Raw genomic sequence first — 12,565 nt, 5'->3', positions numbered from 1 at the left:
AAAATTACATTTACATTTGTGTTCAGAGCGAGCAAAAAAATGCTTTGAGTCTCTAGTAATATATAAATCCACCCTTGTATGCTAAATTACAAACTTAAGATAAATAAGACTACAATTCTTGATTTTTACAAAAAAAACTTGGAAAGTGCTAATTGAAGTGTTTCAGGAAGAGGTAGGTCTTCAGTCGTCACTTGAAGATAGTCAGGGACTCCACTGTACAGACATTTATGGTAAGTTCATTCCACCACATCAGTGCCAGAACATAGAAAAGCCTTGAAGTATAGTTACCTCTCATTCTGAGAGAAGGAGGTACCAGTCGAGCAGTGCTGGAGGATCTCAGACAGCGTGGTGCAGTGCGAGATGTGATGAGGTCTCTGAGGTAAGATGGTGCTGGTCCATTTTTGGCCTTGTAGGCAAGCATCAGTGTTTTGAATCTGATACGTGCAGCTACTGGAAGCCAGTGAAGGAGCAGCAGTGGGGTGGTGTGGGAGAACTTGGGCAGACTGAACACAAGTCGTGCAGCTGCGTTTGGATCATTTGCAGTGGACGAAGGAAGGACGGAGGAAGACCTGCCAGCAGAGAGCTGCAGTGGTCCAGGCTCGAAATAACAAGAAACTGGACAAGCACCTGGGCAGCCTGTGTGGACAGAAATAATTGAATCCTTCAGATGTTGGAGCAAAGAAATAGACAAGAACAAGCCACATTAGCAACATGTGAGGAGAAGGACAATTGATTGTCCATAGTAACCCAAGGTTACGAGCAGTGGCTGAAGGGAAGAGCAGAGAGTCAAGAAGAGTTATTCTAAGATCTTGACCTGGAGATCAATCACCTGGGATGACCAGCAGTTCTGTTTTTCTGGGGTTGAGTTTTAATTGATGAGCACTCATCCACAAAGATATGTCCCATGATAGATATATCTATGATGAAATGAATTTGTAGTGCAGCATAGTCAGGTAGATAGATTAGCATTAGATGGTAGAAGACTCTCACAGATGTAAACATCACACCTCCTCAGGGCATAGAGACTAAGACACACAGTTGAGTTATACTCCAGCATTACTCAACTGTGCTCTGAAATCAGACCATTATTTGTCTGATAGATAGATAGATAGATAGATAGATAGATAGATAGATAGATAGATAGATAGATAGATAGATAGATAGATAGATAGATAGATAGATGTGTCACACACACACACACACACACACACACACACACACACACACACACACACACACACACAGCTATCTCTGCATGCCAAAAGTCCCAACCCCTTTTCATCTTTTTTTTTTTTTCATTTCTCTTTCACTTCTAGTTCACAAAAGAGCATCATCTTTCTTTCAGTTACTACAATTATTTATCCTCCCTCCCTGCGACTCATTCTCTCTCTCTCTCTCTCTCTCTCTCTCTCTCTCTCTCTCTCTCTCTTCTCTCTTTCTCTTTCTCTCTGTCCCTGTGTTTTTGTGTCCTGTCTTCATGATTTCTTTAGCCCTCACATGATAGATAGACAGTAACAGTTTATTCAGCATTAGAAGTGTTAATTCAGCTTCCAGCTCCCTGCACTTGTATTACAGTGTGATTGTGTGCGCGCTCCCGCTAAGTCGCAGCATCAGCACCGTGCGCGCGTCCGGCGGGCAGAGCACCTGGAACAGCGCGAGTTAAAGTTAGCGGAAAACGGGAGCGCGGGGAGAAAGAGGGGAGAAAGCCGGTCCTCGCTGCCCCGTTGCCTCCCACCATTACTGTTCTAATCATCGGGGGCGAGCCGTCGTGGGAATCCGACCCCAGAGCGCCGGGAGAGGAAGATGATGGAGCTCAGAAACGTGCGCTTTCTGTTTCCCGGCCTTTTGCTCTTATTCGCGCTGCATCGCTGCTCATCACGTAAGTGTCGCAAGATGCAATGCAATGCAATGCACGGGTTTGGGCGCGTGCTTAGAGGGGAGATTAAATGCTATAAAAGAGCGTAGAGTAACACACCTCTCACACATCTGTCTTCTCATTTCATACAAAAAAAAGTGTTTTAATTTTATTCTATTTATTTTTCTTTAAGATTTGATTTTCGCTTTTGAAGGAATTGGGGATTGTAACATGGCGCGAGATCAAAAGTATAAGGAGAGAGATGAAGGAGGGAGAGAGAGAGAGAGAGAGAGAGAGAGAGAGGGAGCTATCCTGCGGTGGGGCACGCGCGGGGCTCTTTTCTGCATTGCGGTGCTTTCTCGCGCCCGCACACAACTTTCCGCGGAGCGCATCCTACACCAGGAAGGACGCCGTGCACCTCCTTTCCGTGCACCGTCATAAAGTACCAGACATTAGTGTTCAGATAGAAAAGACAAACAATATACATTGGATTAACACTACAATCTGAATATATAATTGCGTTTTTAATCGCGTTTCCCCCGAACGCGCGCGCGGCGTCACCTGTACCACGAGGACGGGCTCGTGCATTGACGTGTATTGCAGAGGAATCCTCTCGCTGCAAACTTTGCAGTATGCACGGAAATGCTGAAGGATGAAAGGGTTGGACTGGTAGAAATGGCTGTAATTTAAGGCTGACATCATGCCATCTTGCATATTTAAGCATTTGAAAGTGTGTGTGTGTGGGATGGATATTATAGGGGAGTGGCGATATGACAAAAATCTACATATTTATATATATGTCATGTTCTGGCAACTTTTAGAAATGTTCCTAAGAGAGGAATAAATGTATTGCAGTGCATGACCAAGAACATTGCTGTGCTTCAAAAAAAGCACCTCTTCCTGACCAGGGTCATGGTGGAGCTCAGGAACACACCCTGACATCATGGGGCATAACGCTCATTCATACCATAGCAATTTGGAGCAGCCAGTTCACCTTTTGAGTTGTGTTTGGGAAGAAACCTCTCGGGAGCACATGCAGAGAAGAAACCTGAGGTCAGGGCTGAACCAAGTGACCTTGGACCTGTTCATATAACTCCATTGATTTTTTTTCTCCTTAACTCTGCTTCTCAAGCTAGCATTTTCTCAACCCTTATAGTAGCCTGGATCGTGCATCACGTTATACACACGTGGAAAGTGAATTGTTGTCTGGATTTTGTTGTGGACATCTAAGCAGAAGATCGATGCATGCTTCTTTTTGAACATTCTATCCCACATTTAGTCCCCATTTGCCCTTATAATAAGCTTCACTCTTCTGGGAAGATGAGTTTTTGAGATTTGTGGAGATTGCATTCGGCTACAAGGGTGTTATTAAAGTTAGGTACTGTTGAAGGTGAGGTGAGAAGGTTTGGGGTGCAGCCAGAGTTCAAATTCATTCCAAAGGGTTGAGGGTCAGAGCTTTATGGAAGGAGATCTTCCTCTTCAACCCATGTAAAGTATATCTTTGAGAGCTGGCTTTGTGCACAGGGGCATTGTCTTGCTGGAGCAGGTTTGCATCTGCTAGCTTCATGGTTCCACATTCAAATACATTCTGTACAATTGTGGGCTTTCAGGATTGTGGTAATGTCGTGGGGACGAACAACATTTGGATGGATAAGTCACTTGTTCTTATAATTGTGTCCTTGTAGTGTATATTGTTAGCTATAGACTATATGAAAAACATGAAAGAAATCAAATTTTATGCTTTTATTGCACAGGAGGATTTAATTATTATTGTCTTCTTGTCACTCAAATTGAGTCAAACAGGGTTCTCTAGAAACATGATGGTGTCCTGCCAGTGGAGAATTTAGGAATAAAAAGCAATATGGCTCCAATAAGTGGTAAAAAAATACATATAAAATATTATTATACCTGAAATGTATTTGATCGTTTGGCTTTTCTGGATACAAAAATGGGTAAATGGTTAAAAAAATCCTGAGTAACAAAATAAGAATATTGACTTATATATGCAGATTTAAAAAAATAACATGTACATTTGTCTTATTGCGAGGTGACTAAGTGCTCTGGGTTGAGTAGTTTACGTAACAGAGTGAAATGAGGTGAAACAAAAGTCCATCAGAAGATCTGTTTCGGAGACTAATGGCCTGTGGGAAGGAATGACTCACAAATTCAGTAGATTTGGCCCAAATGCTTTGCATTAAGGGTGTCTGAATCTGTGTAGCATTTTAATGCCAAGGTGGGTGTGGCTTAAAACTGACTACAAAAATATAGGCAAAAATATTGGAACACTTGTCATTTTTCAACCATTTGTGGTTCTTCTCCAAATTGTTACTGCACACTTGCACAGGGTGTTTTCAGACATTCTAGCATTGAATTTTCCCTTCACTTGAACATGCTTTACATCAGTTGGAGTGGAAGATCTTCCATTCTAAACGCTATTAAACAGATTTTGGCTGAATGTGAATGCTGACTGCACCCCAGGCCTCCTCACCTCATCTACATCAGTACCTGACTTTACTAACACCCTTATGTCTAAATTAGCGCAAACCACAAAATCTAAAAATCTTTCCAGAAGAGTGGAGGTCATTATAAGGGCAAATAGAAACTAAATATAGAATGGGATGTTCAACAATCACATAAGAACCTTATGATCAGGTGTTCACAAACATTTGTTCATATATTGTCCAAACTCGTATTATGTTGCCACTGTAAACACAAACTAACACAAATTAACTACCTGCATGTCTTCCCTCACCACATCCTTAAACCTCCTCCTTGGTCTTCCTCTTTTGCTCCTTCCTGGTGGCTCCATCTTCAGCATTCTCCTACTGATATACCCCATGTCCCTCCTCTGAACATGTCCAAACCATCTCAATCTCACCTCCCTCACTTTGTCTCCAAAATGTCCTACATGAGATGTCCCTCTATAAACTAATTTCTAATCCTGTCCATCGTCGTCACTCCCAACGAATACCTCAACATCTTCAGCTCTGCTACCTCCAGCTCCACCTCCTGTCTTTTACTCAATGCCACTCCATTTTCATTCTAAATTATGATATATACTACAATTTCTTTCACATCAAATTCGCAACAAATGTTTACTATGAGCAGGATCATGCGAGTATATGACTTTCAAACTTCACAAGATTGCGTTATATTATTACTCTTATACACTATTAATCATCATTTGAGCTACATTGTATATGTATTCAGTTTTTCCGCTATATATTGATGTACAAATATTCTGACCTGGTCAGATGATGTGCCTGAAGCTCAACTAAAGAATCTTATTAGGATCTTAGCTTCAGCCTCAGCATTATCAGCTGCTCACATCTGACAGTGTAAAGAAACAGTAATATAGTGCTGAAATGAACAGCACACACTCACACACCATTATATTTTGAGATTGAATATTTGTGAAAATAGAATAAATAAAATAAAGGGAAAATATCCTATATAATCCTATATAATTGATTGTGTCCAACTTTGTAGGAACTTTTTTGAGAAGAACCACAGTTGTTCGGAAAAATCCGGTATCCATTCGATAAGTAAATCAATAGTCAAGACATGGCCTAGCCTACCCAGGAATCTTAAAGAATGGTAACCAGTAGTACCATGGTAGAGGGCATGTGGATGAGTGCTGGTTCAAGTGTTTTCTAACATCATTGTAAGATTGAAAAATCATAAGTCGAACCATCACGTCAATGCATTACACCTCTACTACGAAGCTTCTGAAAATCTACCAAATTTCCCACAGACCACTATTCTTCACAACAGATCTCCTGATGGACTCATTTATGCAAAATACTGAACCCAAAGCACTCATTCGCTTCACACTAATACAAATGTACTACTAGTTCTGATATTGTAAATGTTCTATGCAGTAGCTATACAAGCAGGGTAAGCCCATGGGGTTTGGAGGTTACCTCTTACATATATATCTCATACTATATGGGCAAACATATGTGTACATCTGATGACTATCACACACTAGATGTAGCTTTAAGAAACACAAAATTGTCCTTGCATGCTGTAGCTTTACAATACTCCTTTCACCGGACGTGACGACGTAGTTTAAAGTAGGAGAACACAAGAACCTGGAGCTCAACCTCTTACACATTTGATATAACCTGGAACAGGATGTTCTCCAGATGTCCTCACCAGCATCAGCATCACCATCTGAGCTCAGCAATGCTTTTGCAAAAGCGTGCAAACATCCAATCCCAAAAATCTAGAGAAAATCCTTCTTAGAAGATTGGACTTATGAGTGGCAATGGGTGTGATGGTCAGGTGTCCTAAAAATCTTTGTCTTTATAATGTACCTGATGTTATTAAATATCGAGGGAGTTAAATAGGTTTTGGTTTATTTTATACTGTCATCATAGTTCTAGTAAAAAAAAATCCCAAAAGGAAATGGATGTTTGAACGTCCTGGAACATTCTAGATAACAGAGCTGCATTTATTACATGCTCTGTCAGAGAGATTTTTGGGCCATGGTGGGCTTTTATGGATAAGTGGGTGTGTGTATGTGTGTGTTTGTAAGAGATAGATAGAGACCCTTGCAGCGTGTGACAGTACGAATCACTGGCAGATTGAATGGTCTGTGTGAGAAATGAGAGTGCACCTGTGTGGATTTGTCATATCTAGAGGTTTATTTTGGGTGTTCCTGTGTCCTGTATCCTCATTGGCTGATGCCGTTCTGAATTATTCATAATTATGTGACAGATTTAAAAAGAAACTGCATAATATCCTGATATGTGAAGGGAAAGTATATACCTAAGACATCCTCCAGGGACAGAAACGCTCGGCTGAAAGACATTGTGCTGTGAGTTCATGTGAGGCAGCTAATGTGGTATGCAGACGCACACTCAGAGCAAAAGTGCTGCGTCAGCCTGGATCGGTGGGGGAGATTGCGTGTGTGTGTGTGTGTATACGTGTGTGTGTGTGTGTGTGTGTGTGTGTGTGTGTGTGTGTGTGTGTGTGTATGTGTGTGTACGTGTGAGCTTGCACATGCTTGTGGATGCAGGATCCTAGGATTCTCCTTCACAGTAATGTTATCCCCTTGGATTTGACGGTGAGGGCTAAAAAAATCACGACGACAGGACACACAACCACAAAGAGAGAGAGAGAGAGAGAGAGAGAGAGAGAGAGAGAGAGAGAGAAATAATGAGTCGCAGGGAGGGGGGATGAATAATTGTAGTAACTGAAAGAAAGATGATGCTCTTTTGTGAACTATAAGTGAAAGAGAACGATGAAAAGGGGTTGGGATTTTTGGCATGCAGAGATAGCTGTGTGTGTGTGTGTGTGTGTGTGTGTGTGTGTGTGATCTATCTATCTATCTATCTATCTATCTATCTATCTATCTATCTATCTATCTATCTATCTATCTATCTATCTATCTATCTATCTATCTATCTATTTTATTTGTCTTCTAGCTGGAAATACTGTCTGATCTGCTGTTATGGACAAATAATTGTCTGATTTCAGAGATACTTCAGGAGACTCTGCATGGAACTAGTGATTCCTAACACACCTGATATCTTCTATAAGTCACTGAAAGGTTGTTGAATAAAATCTATTGAAAAATGATTCAGCTTTATTTGTATGGTATTTAGGAGAAAAGGCTGAATATTAATATATACAGAGTTACAGAGGTCTAAAGAGTTATTCAGGATTAATGAATGAAACAGAGATGATTCCTATGAACACGCTTTCCGTATATAATCAATTCATTTTAATACAACAGAGAATCAACAGCGTGAAGAATTGGTTACCATGGGCCAGCTGTGAATCAGTGGGCCAAAGACAGACAGACAAACACACACACACACACACACACACACACACACACACACACACACACACACTCTTCTGTCCTCTATTATTGCTTCTGAATGTCAAGCACTGGCCACTCAGACCTTTGTAATTGTTTTCCACTTAAAATGACACTGAAACACATCACTGCTATTAGGTGTAGTCATTTTGTGTAGTCACTGAATGTTTGCTATCATCATCCTATTATCCATTCATTCATCCATCCATCCATCCATCCATCCATCCATCCATCTATTCATCCATCCATCCACCCATCTTATACAAAATCTGTTTTCTTTCTGTTTATTCATTGGTCTATCCATCCATCCATCCATCCATCCATCCATCCATCCATCCATCCATCCATCCATTCATCCATCCACCTATCCATCCGTCCATCCATCCGTCCATCCATCCATCCATCCATCCATCCATCCATCTACATGCCTCTTATTCCTGAATTCATAAACATGTATCCCACATGTACCACCCTTAATAGTCAGCTTTTTCTAGCAATTTCTTTGCTATCATCTGTCCATCCATTCTTCCATCTACTTTATTTACACTTGGTTTTTCTTTGAGTCATTGGTTCAGTCAATTTATCTATGCATTGGTTCCATCCATCTTATCCATCCACTCACCCAGAATGCATCCACCGACCTATATCTTCAACTGTCAGCCAATTTATCTATCTTACCCCTCTCTGTTCATCCATCCATTCTTCCATCTGTCAATCCACCCAGACAGCCAACCTTAAGCCTTCTTTCATCTATCTATTCCTTTAATCAGCTAATCATTCTTTAATAATTTGGTCTTGCTCTGTTTATTTAAATTCTCAGCTATATTGAGATTAAAGGCTGCTAAACGGCGCTGATTAGATGCTGTTTATTCATGATGGAATAAACAAATGTTCTTTATCAGACACTACTGTTTAGATTAAGCTGAATTGTGGCTGCTTCTAATGAAACCTGAGATTGATACTGTATGAGGGAGGAAGTGATGCTATGCTATGGAACAGAAACAGCATAGGATATGGTCCTGAATTACTGCATACCCATAATCCTGCACTGTTTTACAGACAAGGCAAAGATTTTGGACGTTAACATTATTGGCCTTAATACAGATGAATGAATTGAGAATGGAAATTTGACTGCCTTAGACAGATGTACAAGGATTCCTGTGGAAACGTAGGAATGATTTGTGATTAAGGTTAGATTCATTTCAGCCCATGTTATGACAAAAAAGTAGGTCGTTTACTTGAAGCGGTAATAGCAACATTTCATCACACGCAGGTTTAATGCTAAGGAGGAAGTGTCACCATGGATCTGGATCGATTTTTCTCCATAACTGTCTACTAAAAGGAAGGACATTAACATTCAGTCAGCATTAGAGAGCAGTGCAGCTAAGTGTTCTATAGCCTTTTGTATTGGACGGACACAAAAATTGACCCTCTCTCAAGTCTTAAATATTGAGCAAGACAATAGGCTGGTTATCATATATAGACAATGATATGGACCATTAGACTCATGTAATGTCTACTAGTGTTAACCCTGTAAATGCTTTATTTGGAGAAATCCAGACAAACATCAAGGATACCAGAACAAAGGCTGGAAAACTAACTTAACAAAATCATCTGAAAGATATAGTTTTGTTTGTCATCCAACTCATCTATCTCCTTACCCATCTGCTAATTTCATCTGTTTTTTACCAATTTACAGTACAATTGCATCCAGCAATCCATCAGTTATCCAGTTGACAATCACTTTCTCTGTCTGAAAAGCTGTTACTGTTCATTTCTGTTCATTTATTAGTCTATCCATCCATATTTCCATTTATTCATCCATTCCTCATTTATCTACCTGTCAATCTATGACTACATATTATATACAAACCCAATCCCGAAAAAATTGGTACATTGTGTAAAATTTACATAAAAACAGCCTGCATAAACAACCCATATATTATTCACAATAGTAAATTGAGAAAATTTACTTTTTTAAAAATTTTTTTTAGAAAAAATAAGATAATTGTGAAATTGATTGTAGCAACACGTCTCATGTTTTCCATGGTGTAGCATCCCCTCATCTTTAACAACTGTCTGTAAATGTCTGGGAAACCTGTTGCTGGCATTTTGGAGAGAAGAATATTGTCCTATTCTTGCCTGATATAGGATTCTAACAGCTCACCAGTCCTGGGTCTTCTTTGTTGTATTTTTTGTTACATGATGTACCGAACATTTTCAATTGGTGAAAGCCAAGCCACTAGAAAGCCATGCTGTTGTCATAGAATTAGTATACATCAGTATACGTATAGAATCAGTATGCAGTTTAGCATTGTCCTGCGGAAATAGGCATAGCCTTCCTTGGAAAAGTCATCACCTAGATGCAAACATTTGTTGCTCTTAAACCTGTATATATCATTGACCACTGATGGAGCCATTCCATATGAGCAAACTGCCCATTCCATAGGCACTAATGCACTCCTATACCAGCAGAGATGCAGCTTTTGAACTGAGCACTGAGAGCCAGAAGGTCCCTCTCCTCATGGGCATCCAATATTGTGTTTTGGCATTGTCCCTTGATTTCTGAGATTTCCCCAGATTTTCTAAAGCTTTTAATAATATGTACTGTAGATGATGATATATTTGAAGTCTTTGCAATTTCAGGTTGAGGAACATTGGTGAAGCTCTGACCATCTTTATTTCTGACTCGTACTCTCTAAGATGCCCTTTTTATACCCAATCATGTTACTGACGTTGCCAATTAAACTAATTAGTTGCAAAATGTTCTTCCAGCACTTCCTTGTTAGTATCACTTACATTTTAAACCTTTTCTTGTTTCTGTAACCTTTTGTTATCTTTTTTTTCAGTTTAAACATTTGATATGCTTTCTATGTTCTACTGTGAATAAAATATGGGTTTATGAGATCATTGCATTCCATTTTCATTTACATTCTACACATTGTCCCAACTTTTTGGGGGGGGTTTGTATCTCTATTCAGCTACACATTCAAACATCCATCCATCCATCCATCCATCCATTCATTACCATGTGTCTTATCCTATTGATTATTTGATTTATCTCTGTTCATCCACTAGTTTTCCATTTTTTACTTAATTTTCTAGCTGTCCATATATGTGCATTTAATCTTTATCGCTCTATTCGTTTGTCCCTCAATCTAATAACTTACCATTCATCCATTAATCCATCTAGCTTGGCTTCTATTTATGCATTCCTCCATCCGATCACATAGTTGATCCATTCAGTTTCTGTCTGGATCAGTTTAAAAATTTCATTGAGTCATGTCCCTTATTCTTATCCATGTCTGCTCGAATATGATGACTATTTATACATTTCTGAGTGACACATTATCTACTCTGTAGCCGCTGGACTGCTTTTTTAGTTAACACAGTGTGAAAGGGGTTCTCCGTTCCCTGCTAAATATTAATATGTTGTTATAATTATTTTTTAATCAAATGGAAAACCCAGAAAATCATGTCATGGTGATGTCTAAATCTATTAAAATCATAAGTAATTCTCTCTCTCTCTCTCTCTCTCTCTCTCTCTTTTCAGGACCGTGTTTAGATTCAATTATTTCACCACTCTATGCCTCCTCTTTCTGGGCCTCCTCCAGATACAATTTTCTCTACTCTGCTCATTTTGCCAAACTCCACGGTAAGCTGTCAGATCAGAGGCTAATTAAATTTCCTGTGCATATTACCAATACATTTTTGAAGCCTAAAATAAAGATTGCAAAATAAATGCATTGTTTTATGTTCATAATGTGTTCTGTAGGAAGTAGTGGCTGGTCTCCAGCCCCTGGAGATGCACAGCCATGGCTGCAGATCAATCTGGGTAGGAAGTATCGCATCGTTGCAATCGCCACACAGGGTACCTTCAACTCCTACGACTGGGTAACGAAGTACACCCTCCTCTACGGAGACCGCTTTGATGCATGGACTCCTTACGTCATGAAAGGAGGCAACATGGTAAAGCAAAGCATGTTTTAATGTTGGAGTCTTGGTCATCTTTCATAGTATCTGATGGTACTTTGTGCCTGGAGGGCTTCCTTCTAACCAAATTGAAGCATTAAGTCACTTACTTACAGTTATTACTCAGTTGCTTTGGAGCGTTTCTCAGATCAGAAATTCAATTGTTCAACCTCCACATCATGGAGTTACTTGTGCACATCATAAATCAGCAATTTCTTGTTGCTTTGAACAAATTGCGAATGCTTTGGTACTGTACATTCATTTAATTGATTGTATAAGATTGTCTGCTGTTTTCTACATCATCATTCGTTTATACTGAACACAATATACTACACCAGTTTCACCTGAATAGCCCCTAAAACATCTCATTATCACTTCATTACATGTCATTGAATGCATAATGGGTAAAACGTTTCTCATAATCTGTCATTTATCTTCATTTTCTTTGTTGTAAATATGTCTTGAATTGCTAAGTAAGGCACGAGATCAACCAATAAAAAACAGTTTAGTTTACATCAGGAAATACTGAAACTGTGTGCTGTCATAAAGATGAATTTTGAGAAACGTACAGGGTTTTGTAAGAAATCCAATGTGTTGTAATGTTTTACAAACTGATTTAAAAACGCGCTTACTGATTTACAAATATTAAGGATGATTCGAGACATGCTCCGAAGCAACTGAGAAAAACTGTAATGCTTATGTTAATTGTGACATTTTAAACCTAAGTATATTCCAGCATCCTAATGCACCTGTACAAAGCAAGCTCCAAGAAGACATGATCTGAGAAGGATGGTATACAGGAACTAGAGTGTCCTGCACAAAGTCCCCAACCTCACTGACAACATTTGGTGTAAACTGGAATCGTATTTGGTGTTTAACGAAACAAACATTCCCACAGCCACACTTCA

General features: G+C 39.5%; 1 protein-coding gene across 1 annotated transcript in view; it reads left to right on the top strand.

Moving 5' to 3' along the window:
- The first annotated feature begins 1,404 nt into the window (after positions 1-1,404).
- Positions 1,405-12,565, top strand: part of cntnap1 (contactin associated protein 1) — a 34,157-nt gene continuing 22,996 nt past the window's right edge. The window contains exons 1-3 of the mRNA XM_046866812.1: positions 1,405-1,879; positions 11,239-11,340; positions 11,461-11,654. Of these exons, the coding sequence (XP_046722768.1) occupies positions 1,804-1,879; positions 11,239-11,340; positions 11,461-11,654 (372 nt within the window). The 5' untranslated portion in view covers positions 1,405-1,803. The remainder of the gene's footprint in view (positions 1,880-11,238; positions 11,341-11,460; positions 11,655-12,565) is intronic.

This window comes from Silurus meridionalis, chromosome 14, assembly GCF_014805685.1.
Source record: "Silurus meridionalis isolate SWU-2019-XX chromosome 14, ASM1480568v1, whole genome shotgun sequence".
Classification (NCBI taxonomy): Eukaryota; Metazoa; Chordata; class Actinopteri; order Siluriformes; family Siluridae; genus Silurus; species Silurus meridionalis.
The sequence above is the reverse complement of the archived record's forward strand: the minus strand, read 5'-3'. Positions and strand labels throughout refer to the sequence as shown.